Raw genomic sequence first — 23,742 nt, forward strand, 5'->3', positions numbered from 1 at the left:
GTTAATGGCCTTACCCTACCTATAATGGGGCCTAAACTTTCAAGAGCAAAGGCTGTGTTACTGCTTGTTTATGTAGCAATACTGAACAGATGATGACTAACTTCAACTACACACTTTTGACTGATGCCCTGGCGTAGTATCTTTTGTTCAAAAACTACTTGTATGTTTAGTCTCACAATTTGTTCAATTGTGCATTAAAGCAGCAGTGGATTTATCCTGATAGAGGAACTAGCAAACTCAGTATCACCATAACAAATAAACTAGTGTGTGAACTTGTCACTTGTAACCTCCAGGCAAAACACTTTTTCCAAGGGGTTGTTATGAAATATTTTAATCCTAACTTTGCAGTGAAGTGTTCTTGAAGTTACCTATTACTAAGGCATTCTATGAGCAGACACTTGTATTGGAACGATTGTATGGTATAGAGAGAAATCATGTGTATCCATTTTCTGGACTTGTATAAAGCATATAAAGCATATGTTCCAGTGTATCCATAAATAACCTTATTTTGTTTCACAAAAGGAGATAAATTTGCTGCAAACTTTCTCATTAAAAATGGTGCCCGTGTGAATGCTGCTACACTGGGAGACCAGGAGACTCCTCTGCACCTTGTGGCATCGTACAGCCCCAAGAAGCATTTGCCAGATGTCATGGCAGAGATGGCACAGATAGCAGAGTCCCTCTTACAGGCAGGAGCCAATCCAAATATGCAAGACAACAAAGGAAGGTAAATACTGGGTGAAGGAAAGTCTGCTACCAGTTAAACAGATAATACTGTAGTGATTAGATGCAGCCCACTAAGAACCTGCTCAGGTCTGTCAGCAAAGCACAGGTGATACTGGAAGCAGGAAAGGTGTATTCATTAATCCAGTTTGAGACCTGTGGGTAGCATTCAAAGCGGAAAGCTGTGCAGGCTGAATGGTACCTTGTCATGACTAATTAAGTATAGCCCAGCTGTAGAAAACTGGGGTGAGTTGATTGTGTTGGAACACATGGCACACAATTAATTTGCCTTTATGGAATCACTGAACAGTAGAGCAAGCGAATTAAGATGACAAATAGTATTTCCAGAAAGGTACTTCTCTTTGAAGCTGTCAGTGAAACTGAAATTATCTGAAAGAGCCAGTATCTGCAGTGTGTTTATCTGAAGTGTAGGGTCTGTAAACTGCTTTACAGGTTAGGTTGGGCTGGCAAACAAGTACATAAAATGATATAGAAAACTTGGAGTATACCAGCTACTTAGTTCTGATAGGTCAAGCTCTTGTGCTTTTTCCTTAAAGTTAGCTCTTACATTAGTGTAAAGGGTTGCTTACTACTAAATTAATTGGAATCATGTCCACTAAAAGGGTAGATTGCTCTTTCTCTCAAGATGTGCTTGTGCCCTTCTGAAAGCAGAGACAAAAGTTAACCCCATAAATCTGTAGGGGCATGTTGGTGACTATGGACAGAATCTTAAGCGTCTCACTTATTTCTGAGGTAACTGTACTTTGCTCCAATTGCAGGACACCATTACACGTGTCAATTGTGGTCAGGAATGAACCTGTATTCAGTCAGCTTCTCCAGTGCAAACAGTAAGTCTCGCTTAAATGTAAAATACACTGAGGTTACCTTGTACTGTGAAGATAGGAAAACGGGTTTAACAACTCTTCTGTGCCTTTTCGCCTTATAATAAGGCTTGGGATGCAAAAGTGTAAAGGCTTTGCATAACTTAAGATGCCAGAACAATGCCAGAAGCCAAGTAGGTTTTTGCCCTACTGTAAAGAGGAGGCAAACTGCATTTCAGTGTTTTTTCAAAGATGGCTAGGTGAAATAATGTAGCAGTAACTTCATTTGTAGAGGAGCTGAAAGGAGTAATAAGACTCTTAAAATGTCTGAATACATTCTTGAGTTCAACTTGGGTTCTGCTTAAAGATAATACAGGTGACTTCTTAGGGTGATGCAGCAGAATACTTCATTTGACTTGGTTTCTTTGTAGTTGAATTTGCAGTTCTTGAACACAATTTACTCAAATACAAGAGTATTTGCCTCTTTGTTACATTTAGAGGGAGCCCAAATCTACCAGGGCCATGCTTCTTGTAGGAGCAATGAGCTTAAATCTATAGTCTTGCTTGTTTCAGAGTATTCACAAATTCTCTGAAGTAACTGGAGCTACAGTAGGCTTCTTGGCAAGCAAAAGTTGTCAGTGAGGTATTAGATAAACTAGTACAGCTGTACAGACACTTGAAACTTAAGCTGCATTGGGGACCACTTTTTAAGGTATAAATTGGGGAACATTAACTCTTATTTTTAGACTAGACTTGGAACTGAAGGATCATGAAGGAAGCACAGCTCTGTGGCTTGCAGTTCAGTATATCACTGTATCGTCCGATCAGTCTGTAAACCCTTTTGAGGATGCCCCTGTTGTAAATGGAACCTCATTTGATGAGAACAGTTTTGCAGCAAGGCTGATCCAGCGAGGCAGCAATACAGATGCTCCAGACACAGTAACAGGTAAAACAGAGATTTGTATTTCTGTGTAGGTGGAAGGCTTGTAAATTAATTACTTAATGCTAACGGCACTCTGAGGAGCTGAATGAGGTTTCAACAGCATTTGCTGTGTAAGAAATGGTAGGTGGTACCCTTTACCCAGAGCTGGAACGCTGACAGGTCCCAATCTGAGCTTGACTTGCAGGAAGTGACAGAAAATCTGGACCCCTTGCCAGGTCCTAACATCCTCTTTACAGTTTCAAAATGTGTAATTGCTAAAGGGTAGTGCATATGACGGTCCAGCATTGCAAGGGGACTACTAGTAGGTAGGATTTTTCTTGTTGGCTTCAAATTTTAATGTTGTAAGGTAGCTGTGAAGGTGCTAGCACACTTGTTAGTATCAAAGTGTGGTTGGAATAGCACTCTAACGGTGTTCATGGTTTTTCTTTAGGAAACTGCTTGCTTCAAAGGGCAGCTGGTGCAGGAAATGAGGCAGCTTCTCTCTTCCTAGCAACTCATGGAGCAAAAGTCAACCACCAAAACAAATGGGTAAAAGCAGAAACTTACAGACTGTAGTCTGAAAGTTTCCTTATTTCTCTTTAGAAATAAGGTAGCAGAGATCTCTCACTGCTAACCATAGCTTAAAGCAAGTTGGAATATCTGGTGAGCCTTTTGCATGTTTTCAGATACTTACTAGTGATCAGACAACTGTTGCATTCTCGTGGCACTGTTCTTGAGGATCACCAGTTGCCAACATGCTTTTAACACTTCCCTCAGTGTCTGTTGTAATGAAGTCCTTAATATAGCCTAACTCAATGTAGTTTGAAAGTCCTAAGGAGCTTCAACTACTAGGACTTTAGCTCTTCTCACCAATTCTTGTGGGCGTAGTAGTTTAAAAGCTACTTCTTTCTGGGTTTCATGTCTCAAGCTGTTACCCTGTTTATTAAAGGGAGAGACACCACTGCATACTGCCTGTAGGCACGGCCTAGCAAACCTGACAGCAGAACTTCTGCAGCAAGGAGCCAATCCAAACATCCAGACAGCAGAAGCAGTGCTTGGTCAGAAGGATGCATCTTCTCCAACAGCAGAGAATGTTTATCTGCAAACTCCCCTTCACATGGCTATTGCTTACAATCACCCAGATGTGGTGTCAGTCATCTTGGAACAAAAAGGTAGGTTTTTTCTGGTTCAGGTTGTATTGATGCTGTAGTGGATTGGTGTGTCAAGATGGCATCTAAACTGTGTTTTGACAAACTACTAACAAAGCATGTCCTCTGTAAACATTGTTTAAGTAGAGCGATTAGTAAGACTGGCTAAACATAGTCTTAAACTCAAACCATCTGTTTGTTAAGACTAGAAAATCAATTTGCCCGAGATCTTTAAGATCTCCGCTGTAGATGATGGACTTGAACACTTAGCCCCAGGTTGTATTTCATCTGTACAACTGAGATTCCTTTTCTCTCCCCATCAAAGCATTTGGTTTCATGCTGGAATCAAATATGGACAGACTTCTGCCTCCCTCAACTCTTTCAATAAGAGGATTTTGTACAGAGTAATGCTAGTACTGTAGTAGAGTTGAGACTTGAGTACTGAAATACTAGCAGAAGACAGTTTATTAAATGCTACTAGTTCAGCTTCTCCTTTCCAGCAGCAGGAAGGGAGTTTGACAGCTGAAGCAAGGCCTATTTTGTCTCCTACTGTAAGTGGGATTTAGAGGGAGTAGGGAATTGGGGAGAATATCCTCCATCCCAGAGAGCTGAGAAGGAGGGATGCTGCCACCATCTTGCAGTACAGCCTCCACTCTTCATTCTCAGAACACTTTATACACCACTCTATTTGGAAATGGAGGTAGAAGGGTTAAGAGGCAGGTTAAGCCTCTTAGCTAGAAAGTTGAATTTTTTTTAGTATAAGTATTAAGATTAGGTAGTAGTGGCAATACTACTTGAATCCTAAGCAGTATCACATCTGGGAAACTGAAGGTACCATGCTTGGATCTTTCAAACTGACTGCTAAAGGAACAGCCTACTTCAAAATGTGACATTGCTACTCCTGCAGCTTTCAATGTGCAACTGCAGGTCAAGTACAAGAATGCTCTAACTCCTTATGCTTTTTTTTCTAGCTAACGCTCTTCATGCTACCAACAACTTGCAAATTATTCCTGACTTTAGTCTAAAGGACTCAAGAGATCAGACTGTGCTGGGATTGGCTCTTTGGACAGGTATGTGCCTTCAAAACAAGATGAGAACTTAAAAAGATACGGAAGCTTTGATACGGATAAGATTTTTGAGACAAAACAGCAGGTGTGTCTTCATATCCTGGCTTGTGCTGCTAGTGAGAAACTGTCAAGGAGAGCTTTAGATGATTCTTCAGCTTCTAATACTGAATGTTCACATCTGACTTACTGATAGATTTCTAGCCCTACAGCTTCCCTTGTTCACTAGCAGGTAGCCTGGAGCCTCTTGCCCACCATGGTACTTGCAGTTCTGTGGAATTGTTCCACTGTGAACTCCCTGGTAGTCTTCATATCAGATCACCATATTGTCTGTTCATGGTTAACTCTGTTCTAGATGCTGGTTAATACAGTAATGCTGACCTTCATAAGGGGAAGGTGAGCTACTTTAAGTAGCTATTAAGGGGAATGGATCTTGAAATACTGATTCAGAAGATGCTTTCTTGTCTGAAATGTGGACGCAAATGGTTTGGGGAAAACTAGATATTTTTGTCTGCAGCCAAGTGACTTTTGAACAGTATCAGGACATCATCGAAAGAAAGAGGTGGTGTGGTCACTACTGAATCAGTTTAAGTATGGTCCTACTGAGCTGGGAGATGACTACTCATGCTCTAGACTTAAGAGATGAGGCAGAATGCTTAGTGATGTTGCTCTGTACAGGAGTGCTAGATGTCATCCATATGTAACAAACATCTTTACTGTCCAGGCTTTTCACTTTCCTTTCCAATGGAAAGAAACCAAAGTGTAGCTTCCTCCCTGCCGTTGCCCTTATCTGCTTCTGAGATAAAGGAGGAGGAACTAAACATCTAACACAGTAATATTCAAGGGAATAGCTTATGAATGTAGTACCAGAGTTAGTATGTTTTTTGGACAAAAGTCTGAAGTGATATGAAGGATTAGGCTAGGTATGGTTAAGGAGGACTTTACTACATTTTAGGTTGGCAGAACTAATGGGAAAGCTGCTGTATACCAGACCATATCTTGTGTCTTTAAGCAAAACCGAAAGGACTCAGTAATCAATATTCAGTAAGTCTGTAAATGAATATTCAAGCTGGGTAGAGTCATGAGTTGATTTAGCTCGTGTATATAAATTTTAATAGGCTCTAGCATTCATTCAGTGCATCTCTTACTCTAATTACTGAAAACTGAAAGCTTGAAGCTTTATTTATTAATCTTCAGTGTGTCTTTTATAGAACTGAAGGTAGAATACTAATGAGGTTTAACTCTTCAGGCATGCACACAATAGCAGCTCAGCTGCTTGGATCTGGAGCGTCCATCAATGACACAATGTCAGACGGACAGACTCTACTACATATGGCAATACAGAGACAAGATAGTAAGAGTGCACTCTTTTTGCTGGAACATCAGGCAGATATAAATGTCAGGTAAGATCTTAACTGATACAACGCTCAACTGCGTATGTATTTAGGAGTGGGTAGTGATGACTGCCTTTATATAATGGATTGAAGTTGGTTTCAAATCATGATTTGTGCATAATTATGCGTTTGCTTTTTATGGCACTAGTTATGGCTGAGGGATTACATATGTGAACTTGGACCTACATATAGCTCCATTGGTCAGTACCTCCTCTTGAGGCTGCAGGGGGAGGTGCCACTTAATTCTAGGCAGAACAGAATCCTCTGTAACAGACTTTCAAGTCCTAGAGACGTGGTACTGAACTTCTATAGTCTCATCTATTGGCCAGCTTGTTGGAGCTGCATGTTTTCTTAATTAGATGTAGCTCCATGTTTTCTATCATCTGAACTAATTAGATGTAGCTCCAGCAACAAGATTCTGATAGAACTTGCCTCCTGAGTATCTCCTAGACAAGTTGATATTAGGCTGAACAAAACATATATCTGCTTACATGACTGACAGGCTGTCTTTGAAATTTGGTGAGCTGTACTGTAATGAATGTCATGGGAACAAACTGCCTAATACTGCTGTTCTAACTTCAGTTTTTTAACAGTTGGTATTTCTGACTGTTGCTTGAATTGTTACCACAGTGCAGACAAAGCTGTTCGCTTCTCTGGCAGTAGGCTTCCTCTGAACGAACTCTGTTCAAATAATGGCTGCACTTAAGGAAATGACCGTGTCTCGGAGCTAAGAACACTAACATGCTTTTCAAACTTCAGAAATCAGTCACTTGCTGCTGAAGTGGGGGGGAAAGAAAGGTAAACTACATAGCTGTGATGAAAAACTAATATGGTGCATTTGCTTGGCTGTAGAGATATGGTCTTACCACAGCAAAAATACACACATGAGGAGATAATTCTTGGCTTTGCCAATAAACTACTGTAACACGAGGCCTAACTTTATGATGCAGTAGTAACACACTTCAAACTGTACCTATTACAGAACACAGGATGGAGAGACTGCCTTACAGCTAGCTATAAAAAACCAGCTCCCTCTTGTGGTTGATGCTATTTGTACCAGGGGAGCAGACATGTCTGTGCCAGATGAGAAAGGAAATCCTCCTTTATGGCTTGCCTTAGAAAATAACCTGGAAGATATTGCATCAACTCTGGTAAGACTGTCAGTTGACTTAATTTGGTCTCACTTTTGTGCATCTTGCTAGCAACAAGGGGCTCATCAGCAAAAACAAACTCAATGCATGAAAAGAACAGAGTGGTACTATACCACTGTCTAATTTCTAGAGGTTTTTCTTCACCGGAAGTTCCTTTTTCTTGGGAAATCTTCTAGAAATCTTCTATAAACACTGTAGTCTGCATAGTCAAATAACTTGCAGCCACTGTAATAAAAGTATAGAATATGCTATCTGGATTTCTGATTCTGGAAGGAGTAAGGATCTACTAAAAACATCAGTCTGTAGCATACCAGATGTGTGTAATGATAGGCTTCCTGAATAAAACTGAACACTTACATGTATTGCTTTAGAGTATGTGCTGGTTTTTACATCTTAAAGTTCCATCAAGAAGGCCTTTAAAGGCGTATTTACTTTCAAGCCTATTTACTTTCAGGCATAGGTGATCCAGCAGGAGACTTTTTAGCAGACATAAGTAGACCTCCTTATGTCTCCTTTATAAGGAAGTTACTTGAAAGCTTTGTCTCTGATATCTAGTTGTTGTCTGCTAGAGACAACTATTTAAAAGTTGTGCTGATGAGCTGAGAAATACATCTTGTAACTGAACTTGACAATTTGTGCTGGTATTGGATAAGAATCTTCATGGAGTCAGCACTGAAACTACTAATGTATAAACCTTGTAAATAGTTTGTAAAGTGGAGTGGAAACAAGTCTTATTTAATGTCACATTGCTTGAGTAAGTAGATCTGTAGTAGAAGAAACCAAATATTAGAAATACAGCTCCTGGAAAAAACCTCTTTGTTCAGCTGAATGTATAGGAAAGCAGGTAAATGGGTCAGATCTTCAAAGGCAATGTCTGCTGATGCTATTTGACTCGCTTTAGGTGCCTGTCATTGCTGAAAGTGAAGTAAGTGTTACCCGAACTGGCTTAAGACCTGTCTATGCAGGGTATATGAGTGAATATCTGAATTGTTAGTAAATGCTATGTAATTAAGTATTACATAGTATACCAATAAAATATTGGTCTGGAAGACATTGAAGTAGCTTCCTGAAATTCAGTGACTGTCACAAGAATAGATAAGGCATCTCAAATTCTACCTCTAAAGGATAATGTTTCAGAAGCATTAGTCAAGAATTATATAAAAGTAGTAGGAGCCTGCTGGAGACGTGAAGAAACTTCACTGCCTCATTGTGCTTCTTCTTCCAGGTTAGGCATGGCTGTGATTCAACCTGTTGGGCGTCAGGACCAAGTGGCTGCTTACAAACTCTTCTTCATAGAGCTATTGATGAAAACAGTGAACAAACAGCATGCTTTCTTATTCGCAGGTCAGACCCCCTTCTAAAATACAAACCTTCTAATGTGCATGTACATATTTTCCTGGCATAAATTAATTGAATGCTATTTTGAGCCAGTAACAGGTATGTGCTTCATTAGACTTTTGGTGGGTGGATGGCACTTACAGAAGTCTTGACTAATCTTAAAGACACATTCTGTTATCTATATTGGCATCATGTTCTCGATGACAAGAATCAAACTAAAACCAGGAACTTGTGCTTATGTAGAATGTGTCAGCAGTTGCTGGATCAGCTCTTGCAAACTTTTTTCCTGAGCCTTGTTTGGAACAGTTTAAGTCTAGATTAAATGTGATAGATCGACTGTATTGTGTTTGTTTTAGTGGTTGTGATGTGAATAGTCCCAGAAAGCCAGGCCCGAATGGAGAAGGAGAAGAGGAAGCTCATGATGGACAGACACCCCTACACTTGGCAGCCTGCTGGGGACTAGAAGAGGTGATCCAGTGCCTTTTGGAGTTTGGTGCCAATGTCAATGCTCAGGTATGTAGAGATATTGTACACGGTTTCTTTGAAGTTGATTCTTTGCCTCTAATGTAGTGAAAACAACTTCCCTCTTGGCTGTGTATTTTGCTTGACAGGAAAAAACATCCTCCTATTATTGCTGAGCCAATGCCACGATGGGCTGCAGTTCTAGTTTCTTTCCTGTCCCTTGTTACCAGATCTAGTGCATATCTGCCCATATGATGGGTTAATTCGGGAAGCTATACTGAAGGAAAACAATGATACAGAAAACTTCTTGCAGTGTTAGTTTCCTGATGTAATGATTGGAATTCAACTCTTCTGTCCCTAGTGTGAATTAAAGGCAGGAGCAGGGCTGTATTCTCTGCAATTAATCATTAGATCAGCTATAGTGTGAAACTCCAGAATACTCTACTCTGTTAGTATGTTTGGGAAGTATCTTCTGTTACTGAGTGAACTGAGGTGATGTAACTATGAATGACACTTCTTTTTTGATTACACAGTAATCCTTAAACAGAAACTTGACAAATAGCAACAAAAGAAATGAATGCATAACATTTCTAGGTCCTGATGCTATTGAAAATGACATCAAAATGAGTGACAGAACACACAGTCACAAAGCAACTGTGGCTGTAAACTGCTGCTTGATTCAAAATTATTTGAATTTGCTAGACTTTAATATACTGTTTGCATAACAAACATGCCTGATGCTGTTATATTTTCTGTGAGGGAAGTTCCAAGTGTTTAGCTTCCAGAAAACTTAGCACTTGTGCCTGAGAGTCAAGCTAGGGACATACCTGCAATGCTGAATCTATGGAAATGATACGTCAGGTTTGCATGCTGTACGTCAGGTTTGCATACTGTACATCATTGTTCCAGATAAAAATTGAATTCTACAAATTGTTAATACTATGAAGTATTAACATCAAATACCTCAAACTAATATTATTTTGAAAGCATTCTCTTGGAAGGCTATGGTCTTGAATGCCCATCTCTGCCCCCAAAATGTCTGACTACATGGGAAATGTTACTCTGAGATACTTAAATGGCTGTACAGCACAGGATTGAGGTCAACCTATTTGGAGAAACAAATATCAATTTGCTTCACTTACACTGTGGATTTGAGCTCCCACTGCAACTGTTTAGTGTCCCAGCCGAAGACAGCTGGGTATGTCACAGAACTAAACTAATAAGCTTCCTCTACTTTTCAGCGTTAGGGAAGGACTTGTGTATTACTGAATCTTCATATAACAAACTTCCTGGTTTCCTTCTAGGATGCAGAAGGAAGAACTCCAATCCATGTTGCCATTAGCAACCAACATAATGTTATCATTCAGCTTATGATTTCACATCCAGATATTAAGCTAAATGTACGTGACAGGCAAGGAATGACTCCCTTTGCATGTGCTATGACATACAAAAATAACAAAGCAGCTGAAGCAATTTTGAAGAGGGAACCAGGAGCTGCTGAACAGGTAAGCTGGGAGTATTCAAAGCATGCTGGTGGTTTTACTGCACTAGTCTGTGGTAACAGGTGTTCTACAAGCAAATTCTGCTTTATCCTTTTGTGGCTTTGCAAGCAATGATGTTTGCCAGGTGCCAGTTTTCTGTAACAGGATTTATTAGGAAACTGTAGGTGTGTACGTGCTGTGTGTGAGTAAGAACATCAAGGGTTACTGTCTCATCAAACCTTATCTCATTTTGTCAGTACTAAATTGAGGAACAGGTATATGTGTGTATATATAAGGAGAAAGTTCTAACTCTACTCTTGTCTTGTGCTGGACTAGTACAAAAATAATCTATTACCTAGCTTTCCTAAAGCTATCCAAAATAGCTATCCTGACCTAAAATAACTGAATAATAGATGTTATGCTGCACTGCTGAACTATAAAACCTCCAACTGTGTCTTCAGGCTTCTGGTATGACAATTCAGGCAGCTGTTCAGGAGTTTCTTCCTACCCTGTGTAAGTTTAATTACTAGTAAAGTATTTGAGTGATTAGTGAACTCTTGTAATATATCTAAAATGTGGTCACAAATACAGCTGGTTCTAAATATGCTTTAACATCAGCTTCAAAGCAAAGATGAACAACAACATGCACTTGGCATTAAGCCAAAAAATGAATACACTTTGCATCAGTGTGGCAGGATTGCATTACTTCCTTCTCAGGTGTTAACTGCCAGATTGACTCAAGTTTGTTTCATTTAACTGAGTTTATCATTAACTGCTGCTCAGTACTTACTACAACAGCCGTTAACCTTTTGTCTGTCATAATACTCTCCAGTGTGTGGTCAAGAAATGACAAGGTTATAAAGTAGAAATAAAATAGTCTGGAGCAGACTAGAGTGAGCAGTTGCAGCTGATAATTTCTCAGTTCAGTTTATTTGATAGTCATATCTATCAAATAAGTCTCTAATATCAAGCAGTGAAAGGAACAAGGTTCTACAGTTCACCTCAAATAGAGGGAGCAAGTATCTCTTGGTGAAAATGTGTCCTATCACATAACAACTTGCTGTTCTACAGAAATAAAGGATTTCATTTCACGTGCCCTTTCTGCTACAGGTTGATAACAAAGGTCGGAATTTCCTACATGTAGCTGTTCAGAACTCGGACATTGAGAGTGTGCTGTTCCTGATAAGTGTACAGGCTAATGTAAACTCCCGGGTCCAGGATGCCTCCAAACTAACACCTCTCCACCTGGCTGTACAAGCTGGCTCAGAGATCATTGTGCGTAATCTGGTATGTACTGGAGAGTAATTTTTCCTCTACTTTAAAAATGCACATTCTGCCTTAATGCACATTGCCTGTGGGCTGGAGAAGTCAGCTGACGATGACACCACTTTTTCTGAAACAGAATTCAGACTTGCATAAAGTTGTTCTAGCTTGTACTGTTAGCTGAGCTGCATCAGTAGCTTTTGTATGAGCATGTTTGATTTGGAGCAGTCACTAGGTAGCGTGGCTTACTTTAAAGGAAGAACCTTACCTTGCACTTTCTGCACATTTGAACATGAACACAAGTTGCAGCAGCTCAGTAATGATAGCATTTTATATATGCTGGAGGCATAGAAGTATCTGTGTAGTATCTCTGTACAGTGGAGTCTTGTGTGCTTCATTCGTGGAAATAAATTGTTGGCTAATGGCCCTGAAAACATCTTTGAACATATTCCTTCTTGCATCTTGACAGCTGCTTGCAGGTGCCCAGGTGAATGAACTGACTAAGCATCGTCAGACTGCTCTTCACTTAGCAGCCCAGCAAGATTTGCCCACAATTTGTTCAGTCCTTCTGGAGAATGGAGTAGACTTTGCAGCTGTAGATGAAAATGGAAATAATGGTAAGCTGCTGAAGTTCTACAAGTAGATGTAAACACTTCAGTAGGTCTGTTAATGATATCTCCTAGTGGTAGAGATAGTCCACTGAATGGGCTTACTCTTCAAAGGTAAACAAGAATGAAAGTCCAAGAAATCAAAGCTGGTGGAAGGAGTTTTGGAAAGGGAAGGTGGGGGAAGTGGAAGGGGAGTGCTTAATTTCATCAGGCTGTAATTATTGCTGACACTAACTACTTCAGATTCTTGAAGCTTCTCTTTTATTTTTCAGCTCTTCATCTGGCAGTGATGCATGGCCGTCTAAACAATATCCGGGTCCTCCTCACAGAGTGCAATGTAGATGCAGAAGCCTTTAATATTAGGTAATTAGTATAATCTTAACAGACTAAAAGAACCACAATCTATTTTAAAATATGTGCTGGTATGACTGTATGAAAACCCCAGAGATTTGGCTTGGATTATAGTACTTCTACACTAATTTTACAGTGAAGTGTGCAGAGCCTGCTGTGCCTAAATTGTGTGGAAATTATGTATACCAAGAAAAGGAAGTTAAAGTAGGCAGTTCTGTATGATGTACTGACTTACTTAGGTGTAGCATTGTTGAAGTCTGAACCAAATTTGAAAACAAGGAGAGTTGGATGAGTAACTGTAGTAGCAAGCAGACTTTGATCAGGATAACAAACTCTTTTCCCCAGAGGCCAGTCACCAATGCATATTTTGGGACAATATGGGAAAGATAATGCAGCAGCCATCTGTGACCTCTTCTTGGAGTGTATGCCAGAATACCCTCTAGACAAACCTGATGCTGAAGGAAACACAGGTAGGTGAGATTCAATAGCTATTAAATTTGAAAGTCACTGAAGTTGTATTAATGGTATGTCACTTTTAAAGCTGGAATAATTGGCAGTAGTATGTTAAATACAGTAAGATGCAAACATTACACGGAAACTTAAAAGAACTAAAGATCCTACACTGGGCTGAGTGTAACACAGGACCTACCATTCTGCTAGCAGGGAAGTGTCTGGCTTTTGTCTTTCAGTGCTCCTGTTGGCTTACATGAAGGGAAATGCTAACTTGTGTCGTGCAATAGTGAGAGCTGGGGCTCGTCTTGGAGTTAACAATAATCAAGGAGTCAATATCTTCAACTACCAAGTTGCTACAAAACAGCTTCTCTTCAGACTGCTGGGTAAGTACTACTTGCTACAGTTGGAAAGTGTTTTTAGCTTATGCTTCTGAGGTACTTTGGTGCAGGAGAGAACTCTGGACATCTGACTTAGATGACAGTAATTCCAGAGAGGCTGAACTTCTGAATATTGTACTAATTTAAGTGGGGGTAGAAATACTAATTTTTCTCATGATCAACTGAAAAGTTGCACAATGCAGACCTGTCAAACTTAAATATTACTTTTTTCTGGAAGTGTAGACGTGGAGACTCCTGGCTGGTGTCGTAGTCTAATGTAGCTTAAAACCTGGTCGCTGGACTAGGTAGATAATGTGGTGTTGATGAAAGCAACTATACATTGTCTACAAACAAGACTGAAGCTACTGCAAGAGCAGTTAAATCAATTATTCCAGATGCAACCTAAAACTGGAAAAAGCCTCCTTAATGTTACAGTGTACTCAAGAGGTGTCTCAGCCCATTTTGCCTTTTCATTTTTGCCTCTAACAGATATGCTGACAAAAGAACCTCCCTGGTGTGATGGCTCCAACTGCTATGAATGCACTGCCAAATTTGGAGTCACGACAAGAAAGCATCACTGGTAATATGACACATCTTGCTGTGCTTACAGCACAGGAAACGGATTCCTTTTCCAAATGTAGCTAGGCTTCTTCCTTCTGGTGGCTTAGGAAACCTCCGTGTTAATGTAGGTGTATAATCAGTAATCCAGCTGAAATATTCCACCCTGTCCTAGATCAGTAACTTGTGGTGTGCATAAAATCATATATTAAGCAGCTTGTGCACTTAATATTCTGATGTGTTGGGAATGACAAATCACATCAAAGTTCCAGTAGTGTAACAGAAGATTTAGATGCCCACTTTCAGTATTGGGGCTGACTTGCTCTGAAACAGGCAAAAGATTCGGGCAGCCACTGCCAGCTTAGGTTAGGGGTGCTGTTTGTAATGTGGAAATGACTGAAGATGCTGACATGAGTTGCTCTTGTGTAGACATGAGTTGCCTTTTCTTAACCAGTCTGAACTTCTACAAAATATGCTGGGTTAGGTGGATGTTAAGCTAAGATTTTTCTCTTAGCCCAGTGTTCCAGAGAAACTACATATGCATCAGTTGAAGTAGTACTAGGTGACTGACTAGTATAGAAGCAGCATGTGTTTTTGGCATTAGTATTCAATTATTACATGAGAAATATCAGAAGATACAAGAAAAATGTAGTATTTTGATTGCTACTGTACTTTTTTAGTGATACTATAATTGATAAAGAATATCAAATGGTAAAATGCTGGTGTTCACTATGAGTTTTCTCCCACTCCTCTTCTATCAACAGCCGACACTGTGGACGCCTGCTCTGCCATAAGTGCTCAACAAAGGAGATTCCTATCATAAAATTTGATCTGAACAAGCCAGTTCGAGTTTGCAACATCTGCTTTGATGTCCTGACTCTGGGAGGAGTCTCCTAGTATGCTGTGGAAATAAAGGGATTCTCAGTCAGTGCTCCTGACAGCAGCTCTGCTTAAAGCCCTCTGGATAGGGAAGAGGAGGCCTATACATGTCTTCTGCAATAGACTGAACTAATTAAGGACCCTGTTACGATATATTCTGGTATAAATGACTTTGTATGACTGTAAATGTATTGGGCTGTGATAGACTTCACTAGGAATTCAAGTGGATTGTTGAAACCAAGTGACAAAAGAATTTAGACCCTCTTCTAGTTGCAGTGAGGTATGGAAGCTAAAAATTGTTAGGCTGATGTTTGAATTGACATAAAACAGGTTTGTCCTTGACATGGTGCTTTGCACTGAGCAACTCTATTAAGTCCTGTGGCTTTCAGGCTGCTTAGTAGAGATGGCATTAAGTTTCAGGGTAACCAGGTATCTTTCTTTGCTTTGTCTTAAAGATAAATGTTCCCTTTCTCTAGAGAAGATTCTTGTGAAGCTAGGCTGAGCTGTTGCAACCACTGTTCATTTCAAGAAACTCTTAAAAAATGGGTGTAGTTCCAAGCATAGCTCAAGAACTGTGGCCTTACAACAGAAAGCTTTACAACATCTGATGCAAAGCAGTCAGAATTGCAGATCCACATCTTGATACCTCCTCAGTAAATGTCTCATAAGCTTTAGCATGTTCAAGGGAAGTGCAAGATTGTTTTAGCCAGTAAGTACTCTTGCTCATACTTGCTAGAGCTGTCAAAGTCTTTGTTGCACTCTCATATTTACGTTGCTAGTCCTTCCAATTCATGAAACTTGTATAAATGAACATAACTGTGCTGAAAGGCCTAAGCATATGCTAAATGGAGAAACACTAAAACTGGTTAAGTAGTCTAACTCACAATACAGCAATAAATGCTGAAGTGCATTATGAATCCCATGAGGGAGAGTAGCACTTTCCTTTGGTTTAAAGACCCTGGTTAACTGCTGCAGGAGAGTCAGTGCCCCTTCCAGTGTAGAATGTGCTGCACCTCTAGACACTAAATTTGGGTCCATTTTCAAAAAAATGAGTGGGAGTGTATTTGGAGGTGTCCTATTAACATTAAGCCTCTGGCCTTGAAGGAAGGATTCTGAACTGGCAGTGTGGTGCCAGGCATTTGGATTAAGCTGCAGTATTTTAATCTAGGCTGGTTGTGCTCTATTAAACGTGCTGAGTCTGTAAAAATCCAACACCACATTGTCTAGGTAAACAGGAAAGTGTTTTGCTGATAGACAAGGTTATGATTTGGTGGGCAAAGGCTTCAGTCAGAAAAAACGTGTACTTAAGCAAAGCTATATGCCATGTTAAGGCTGTTTTCATCCCAAGAGGTGAACCTCGTTTAAACTCAACTCAGCATTCCTCATCTCTGTTCCATGAATTGGTGTGCATTTATTTAATGACTGTTATCTCCAGTGTACAATATAGACAAGTTGGACACATTGCCCTGTTTGGAATAGTGACTTGTCAGTCTTAAAGAGTAAGATGAGGTGATAAACCAGACTGCTCTTATGGGAGACTTGCTTGAGGTTTTTCTCAAACTTGTACAAGAAAAGGATGGGAGAGGGTGTAATTGCTGGCATTTGCACGATGAATTTCACATCAAGTCTCACTTGATCTGCACTTTGATCTTCCAATATGCACATATTATAACTGGAATCTCACCCTTGTAACACTAGAGAAGAATAATGGATGATAATACAAATTTGCCTCACTGTTTAATGTCTGCTGCTGTCATGTTCCAACAGAATGCCCTGGGTAACACAACTGGTCTCTAACACAGTTACTAATACAAGCGGTGAATCTCTGGTATAATATTCTAGGTGGAAAATAATGATGTCTGAAGCATTTAACTGCAAGTTACGGTTTGGGTTTTTTTGAGTGAAATAGATGGTGGAAAACAGTGTACTTCTAGTCCATTGCTTTCTGGTATTTCAGAATATCACTGGCTGCAGGCCTCTAGCAGTGAAAGATAACAATGATGGAGAGAGAGAAAGTGCATTTGGTGAAAGAAATCTTGACTGTAGCGTATCCCATGATAACATGTTGACTTCCTTCTTGGTTTGGAGCTGCGGTGCTGTGGAGTGGTAAGTGCGTGCTCGGAATACTAAAAGGTAGTGGCAGAAGAGTGTTCTTCCAAGGCCACAGCCTATAGACTTCAACTTAATTGGAAAACTGCACAACATGTAATTGCTAAAGCATTTAAACTCACTTTTTCAATGAGTTCTCTGATGGAAGGGGCAAGGGAACAGGCAGCTCAGTTCTAACAGGATAAGCAGCCTTTTAAATGATGAAAAATGTAGATCCTGTGAAAATTCAGCTTAACTAAATGGCAAGTTTAAAGCTGGCTAGTTGCTCTTTTTAAAAGTAGAATATTAATTATAACTGCCTGAAACTCTGGGAAAGATCTGGGAAACCATATGTAATGCTCCTAGTTTGCTTTTTACAGCCAATACTGTATCAGATTTCTTACTGAAGTCTGAAAGGAAAGTTACTGTTAACTGATAAACTAATGTACAGCCTGAAGTGTTCATTAAATTTAAAGCAATTAAATTCAGCAAATTTGATCACTTTAAAGTGCCTTTGAGATAATTTCCTTCCAGCCAACTCTAAATAGCTTTCTGCCAGAGTTAAAGGGGAAAAGCTCACAACTTGAACCAAAACCCAAGTTAGTTCTCTACTAGTTCTTCAACTAAAGAGGTTGGCCCCACCAAACAACCCTCATGCACTCTGCCTGGTATTGGTCTGAACGCTCAGACCTCTGAGATTTTTTGGGAGTTTTGCTGGCAATGCTCCACTGCAGGGTACAAATGCGAATGGAGGCACTTGGTAATGTAGTAATGGTCAACACATTTCTAACTCCATAAACAACTGCTCTTCCTTTTTGTAGCATACTACAGTTGTGACCAAAAACCTCACCCCTTGTACCCCTGCTGTCTTTAAGTGGTATCTATTAACTTGAGACTCAAGTCTGCCAAGCACTGAACAAAAGAGTAAATGGAAAACAAACCAACTTCTGTCCCTGGGAAGTGATGCTGTCAAACCAGGCTTAGGCACTTGGGGGCTGCATGGGAAGTCTGTGGTGGTTCATACTGTAGCTTTTTGTTCTTAGACAGGATTCCTTTTGATTGGAGTCATCCAGCACTCTTATACAAGCACAAAATGTGGTCTGGCTTAAGTTTTAATTTGTGTATCTGAAAAAGGTGTAGTCACTGTTTCACACCACTAAGTGGAGTGAGAATGTTAGTGTTGAAGGTACTAACAGAGCGTAGCAAGTTGCTGGCTAAAAGCTGACAGATGCCTTAATGACTTCCTGCGCTGGAGATCAATGGCTTGTACAACTTCTCACCTAGTGCTTATAAATTAACATGTAACAATATGGGAGGCCAAGACTGGATTTTTTTTGTAGATCAAATGTTAATAGGCAAGTCCTCTTTTTTCTGTAACCAGCAGAGTTAGGTACTGCAGCAAACTCATCTCTAGAAAAATCAAAGCTTGTATGAGTGACAAAAATAACTCTGAACCTTCTAATACCCTCTGTGAAATAGAAAAGGAAGTCTTAGAACAATGGCATTTTATCTGCAATGTTTGTCTGGAGTCATTGTAAAAATGTATTTTTCCAATATGCATTACTTTGTTGTGTAATGATTCTACTTGTAATAAAATGCGTAACTAGATAATGCATTGCGAGGTGGAAACCTTGTTAAGAAGATATCTTCTGTAGAGACAGCTGCCCCTCTGCAAGCTACCCTTTACAAGCCACAAGGAAAACTAGAAATAGAACATTCAGTTGGGCATGACAACTTTATTCTTTGTTCTGAAATTATTCCAGGTACTCATTTTAGTGTTGTGGAACTGCTACAGCTGTTCTTTTGGCTGACAAGGTCTGGTGTTCTAGTTTATACCATAGAGTCATCTTGAATGCCTTATACTAGATTTATCTATAATCATTGTTACGAAACAATCCTGACTTCCTGCAGGCCAGAGCTGGTTCATGGAGTAAATCAGTTCTCAGCTCAGGTCCATTTAAATGGACAAGCTGAGCTGACTCTAAGTAACATACTACTAGTGCATTCAGCTGTGTTCTGGTGGGCAGCTTAGCCTCCTGGAAGAGCACATAACTGCTGCAGCTTTACTTTGGGAAAAGGAAAGCTTCAGTGCAATAGCAAAACCAAACAAAGTATCTTGGTGAGGTTGTCATGCATTAGTCTTTTTAATAAAATTTAGTAAAGTACAGATGAATGGTGAGCTTTATTAGAGCACTGTCTGTGTTGATTTGACCCTTGTGTAACTATCACTGTTTTCTTCCCACCCTTTTCTACCACGGGCGGATCTACCTGAGCTTTTGCATTAGAGTAGAAACAAGAAAATCTTGGAGCGCTTCAGGTCAGTAAGGGAGTCTCCTTGTTTGCTTTAATAGATGACTTACTCCTAGTGCAAGTTTCCAAACACCAACCTGAGGAATAAGCTGTGAATTGGTTTTCAACAAACTTTACCTTTAAGCTCTTGCCTTCCTGCAGCAGCTTATTTGATTTTTATGTAGCTCGTAAGATCAAACCCATCCCTCAGCATTTCAGCACTATTTGCGTAGTGCTCGAGCATTACAGCAAGATGAAACTTGCTCAGAAGTTACATTGCTGATACACCTTCACTACTTGAGACTCCAACTTGTGACATTGACTTGCCCTTACAAACTACTTTATACAGTATTTAATAATCTGGAATTTGCTGCAACTCTTAAGGCTATTTGAAAGATACTTGCCAATCATTTTTGAGGATGGTTTGACCTCTAAATGCAAATGCCTGTTAAAGAAATGACATGCTGACACTTATAATGCCCACTAAGTTGTGGAGAAAACGAAGCATGGCTCTGCACCTCTTTCCTGCAGATTTTTACACAGCTTTATCTTTAGGACTGTCATGTGAAGCAAGTAGCCCACTCCAGTCCCAAAGATGACACAAGCCCACGGCTGAGTTTCAGTTCTAAAAGCATGACTGGGGACTTGAACACTGTGTGATGGCTCTGCTGCCACTTATCTGCCCATACAACTTCCACCCACTGATGGCCTGAAAAGTGCCTTGGAGGACTTCTCTTCAAGACTATGGTGGAAAAGAAACACAACATCTAAAAGCGTGACTGGGGACTTGAACGCTGTGTGATGGCTCTGCTGCCACTCATCTGCCCATACAACTTCCACTGATGGCCTGAAAAGTGCCTTGGAGGACTTCTCTTCAAGACTATGGTGGAAAAGAAACACAACAGAACCAGGTTAAAAAAAAAAACCCAAACACAAAACCCCAAACATTTATTACAAGAAGCATGTACATGTTTAAATTGCTGCATGGCTCCCATCCACAGCAGCTGTAGCCTCACCTAAACACATAGGTGAGAAGTGCTGTAATATGTCCTACTGTCACTGCAATAGTGATTACTCTTGCTTTGAAGCAATGGAGCCAGGCCTCCTGTAATCTCACTAGTTATTAACTAATTACTTAGATTTGTGGGACTTACTTTAGAGGTGGTAGTAGCTCAAAACTAATGCGTTTATAAGTGCCTCCCAGCTGTTCATAAATAGGTGACAGCTGCCTTAAGGAAAAGAACTGAACACAGCTCAGCATGGATCTGTGCCGCTGCTGGACTCTGAGATCTGGGGGTGTCTCTCAAGGCTGCAGCTACACCAGAAACTGATTCTAACAGTAGATTCTATGAAAAACAGCAACTGCTTCCCAGCAGCCTGGGGTTCATAGCACCCAGGCCCCACACAGAAATGGTAATAACTTGCCCTGCTCTTCTGGGGGTCACCCACAGTCCTGAAGGCCAGCTATGATAAAATACGGACGGACTTTAAGGGAGCTGGGTCTTGTGGGGATACATCCAGCCTCGGGTTGTAGTCTGACGGACACGTACCAGATGGGAGGAGGTCACATACCAGAATGGAAACAGGAGGCAGATTACAGCAGGATGGTCGTGTTACCAGATAGCTTTTGTTATTGTCTATTTAAAACTACCAATTCCTGATCCGAGTTGTTTGAAAGTAGTGAATCAGAGGACCAGGATGGTGAGGTTAATATAAAACAACGATCCTCATAGGTGGCTTCCGATATCTTCTTCGCACAGTATCTAATACAAGCACTAAATGAGAAAATACAGCAATGACCTTTGCCTTCTGTACTCCAAGAATTTGATAAAGCTTGTGTATAACTAAGCCGCACAAGTTCCTAGATACTATGTACCTTAATCGTAGGAGAAATTCAGGCTTCTCCCTGCTACCTTTAAACTCTTCGGAGTAAATCAGGTGACTGGGAAGGAGCATTAGCATTAGCCACTAACTTGGCCGAAGTGTCTCCTCCTTGTCTCAACTCCAACTCCACATGTTAAAAAAGAGTCACAAATAACATAAAATTGTTATTGCTCCCTTTACACAGACAGATGGAAGGGAACGGAGCTGGAGCTGCAACTGCCCACCCGAAGTGCAACGTTTCGCTGCAGGACTCTACGCCCCCCTCGAATCCAGCCCTCGCAGTCACGCCTGTAGGACACACTGCTCGGCCAGCGGATGGCAGCCGGCGTATTCCTCCAGGTGGGGGTTGTCCAGATCGCCTCTGTCGCTGTGCTCTGAGGAGTCTGGCTGGCCCCACGGGGGACCAGTAGTCCTCACGCACACACAGGGACTCCCCCTCGAACCGGGTCGGTACAGCTTCCGAGGGACTCCAGTCCAGTCTCTGTTCACTCCCCCACTAAGAACGGAAAATTAAAATAAATTACAATTCAAACCCGTGAAAATGCTTCCAGTGAATCAAGAATCATTAGAAAGAAACCAAGATAATCTGGGTGAGTTAGAACTAACACTCACTGACGTAGACTTTGCTCCCAATAGCCAACACCCCACAGCTTTCCGATACTTTTTTATTGGTTGTGCTTCACAAACCTGTGGCCTGAACCTGGTTTCATCAGTGCTGCTACATGCTCTCACCCTTCTGGGAGCAACCAACCTCTGCTTCCCACATTTCTATTGCTGGAAAAGGAATCATAGCCTTATGTAGCACAGCGTGCCTAATGGCAAAATGCCTTTTCTGGGGGTAGCTAATTGCTCACAGATAACCACGCACCGCCTTCTGTGCCATGACTGAACACAGTGATTTTGAGATCTAGGGCAAAAGAAAAGAAAAAAAAGTCTCAAGTACTTCCGCAACTACTTCATAGTGTCTCTTTGTGGGCCAAATCCTGCCTGTTCCCCTAACAACTGCATCTTTTAAGCCTGTAAACTCTTACACAAGTGACTGCCACACGACACCCAGTCCCAAGGCTGCACCCAAGCTCATTCACGCACAGAAGCTGATCCCCCAAGGTAGGCAGTGCTACTGGTGTACCAAAATGAAGCCTAAGCATTTTGCAGTGCGGTCTGTGAAATGATTTCATCTTCAAACAAAATAGTCCCTAAACTGAGAGAGGAATACAACTAAATAGGCCAACTAGGAAATGACTAGTCAAAGCTCAACCTCATTTTTAAGTGGTTTTAAGTGAAAATTGTTGTGGCAGTAGCCTGTGAGACAGGCTGTGAAACTGTCTGAAAAACACGAGCTAACCCTTGCATTCCTGATAGGCAAGAAAACCTGTCTGAATGCAGCAGACGGTCCTAGTGGGGTTTCTGTCCTGTTTTCCTGAGAACAGGATGATCACGGGTACACATGGCAAATTCTGAAACCTGATTTTGATTCCAGTGTGACAGAAGAGTTTTTGCCTCAGAAATAAAATTCCTAAAAGTATTAGTGATTGGGATGAAACTTTATTTTCCTTTTACCCGCTCACCAGGTCAGTGAGCAGAGCTCCCCTCCGCTACCTCACGCTGGAGAACATTTTCACTAGCCCAGCCTACACCTCTGTGCAACTCCAGACCGGGTGGAGGCTATCAGCGGCTGCTGGACTGGCAGAGAAAATCTAGGGACCCTGACTCACACAGCAGCAGCGGCTCAACCTGGCACAGCAGAGAACAGCACTGCCGCTCCTTGCTGGTTGGCTCTGCCTCCGTCAGAAAGCACAGCCTGAGGAATGCAGACAGGGTAAGGGACCGTGCCCGGTGTATTCCAGCCATGCCAGCACTCAGCACGTTCGGACCAACCTATGCCCTTCTGCGGAGAAGTCAGCAGACCTCACCTACGGAGCGCGGCGGCTGCAGGAGCCAGGACATCTTCCTACGCCACTCCTGCCAGGAGAGGCAATGACAAAGCTTAGGGTGTCCAAAAAAAAGGGCAAAAATGCTTTGCTCCCAAGGCTCCAAGCGTGATGGCAGGAAGGCAAAGTTTACCTCTGTCTGGAGCACCAGAATCGGCTGCCCCCAGCAGAGCTCCATTCAGAGTTGCAGGGTGGAAACTGCTGCTTCCTCTGCTCGCTTTCTGCTTGGAACTTCAGAGCTTCCTCAATCGCAGCCTCAGCCTGCCTTAAGGCTTCTGTCGGTGCCCCATTTTCGTCATAGAATCTGCCCACCAGCTTCCCTGGGAGAGAAGATCAATTAAGACCACAGTGTTTCCAGGCAAGGAAAATAAATAGTTCTGTTGTTTTAAAAAATTTGTTATTTAAAGACAAAAAAAGGAGGATCTCGCCATGGCCCAATTTTAAAACTGAATTGAGCTTACATCCCTTCCATTCTTGGATCACACAGCAATTTACCCACAGCAATAAATCCACGCAGGACAAGCTCAGGCACAGCCTCATTAAAGATCACAAAGTCA

At 41.2% G+C, this 23,742-nt stretch overlaps 2 protein-coding genes across 2 annotated transcripts in view; one reads left to right on the forward strand and one right to left on the reverse strand.

Moving 5' to 3' along the window:
- ANKFY1 (ankyrin repeat and FYVE domain containing 1) overlaps positions 1-15,050 on the forward strand; it is a gene marked incomplete at its 5' end in the record, with an annotated part of 25,537 nt that extends 10,487 nt beyond the window's left edge. The window contains 18 exons of the mRNA XM_009585830.1: positions 523-727; positions 1,503-1,571; positions 2,291-2,490; positions 2,918-3,015; positions 3,416-3,638; positions 4,586-4,684; positions 5,928-6,081; positions 7,055-7,223; positions 8,449-8,567; positions 8,918-9,074; positions 10,328-10,528; positions 11,615-11,791; positions 12,237-12,384; positions 12,648-12,738; positions 13,072-13,196; positions 13,416-13,562; positions 14,046-14,136; positions 14,879-15,050. Coding sequence (XP_009584125.1) covers positions 523-727; positions 1,503-1,571; positions 2,291-2,490; positions 2,918-3,015; positions 3,416-3,638; positions 4,586-4,684; positions 5,928-6,081; positions 7,055-7,223; positions 8,449-8,567; positions 8,918-9,074; positions 10,328-10,528; positions 11,615-11,791; positions 12,237-12,384; positions 12,648-12,738; positions 13,072-13,196; positions 13,416-13,562; positions 14,046-14,136; positions 14,879-15,011 — 2,606 coding nt within the window. The remainder of the gene's footprint in view (positions 1-522; positions 728-1,502; positions 1,572-2,290; positions 2,491-2,917; positions 3,016-3,415; positions 3,639-4,585; positions 4,685-5,927; positions 6,082-7,054; positions 7,224-8,448; positions 8,568-8,917; positions 9,075-10,327; positions 10,529-11,614; positions 11,792-12,236; positions 12,385-12,647; positions 12,739-13,071; positions 13,197-13,415; positions 13,563-14,045; positions 14,137-14,878) is intronic.
- A 6,486-nt stretch (positions 15,051-21,536) lies between these two features.
- On the reverse strand, positions 21,537-23,505 carry LOC104082629 (neuferricin; the record flags this gene model as incomplete). The annotated part of the gene is made up of 2 exons (XM_009585831.1): positions 21,537-21,750; positions 23,319-23,505. Coding segments are annotated over 2 exons (401 nt in total), but the record flags the coding sequence as incomplete, so codon positions are not given.
- Between the last annotated feature and the right edge of the window lie 237 nt (positions 23,506-23,742).

This window comes from Fulmarus glacialis, unplaced genomic scaffold (assembly GCF_000690835.1).
Source record: "Fulmarus glacialis isolate BGI_N327 unplaced genomic scaffold, ASM69083v1 scaffold3959, whole genome shotgun sequence".
In the NCBI taxonomy this organism is placed as follows: domain Eukaryota; kingdom Metazoa; phylum Chordata; class Aves; order Procellariiformes; family Procellariidae; genus Fulmarus; species Fulmarus glacialis.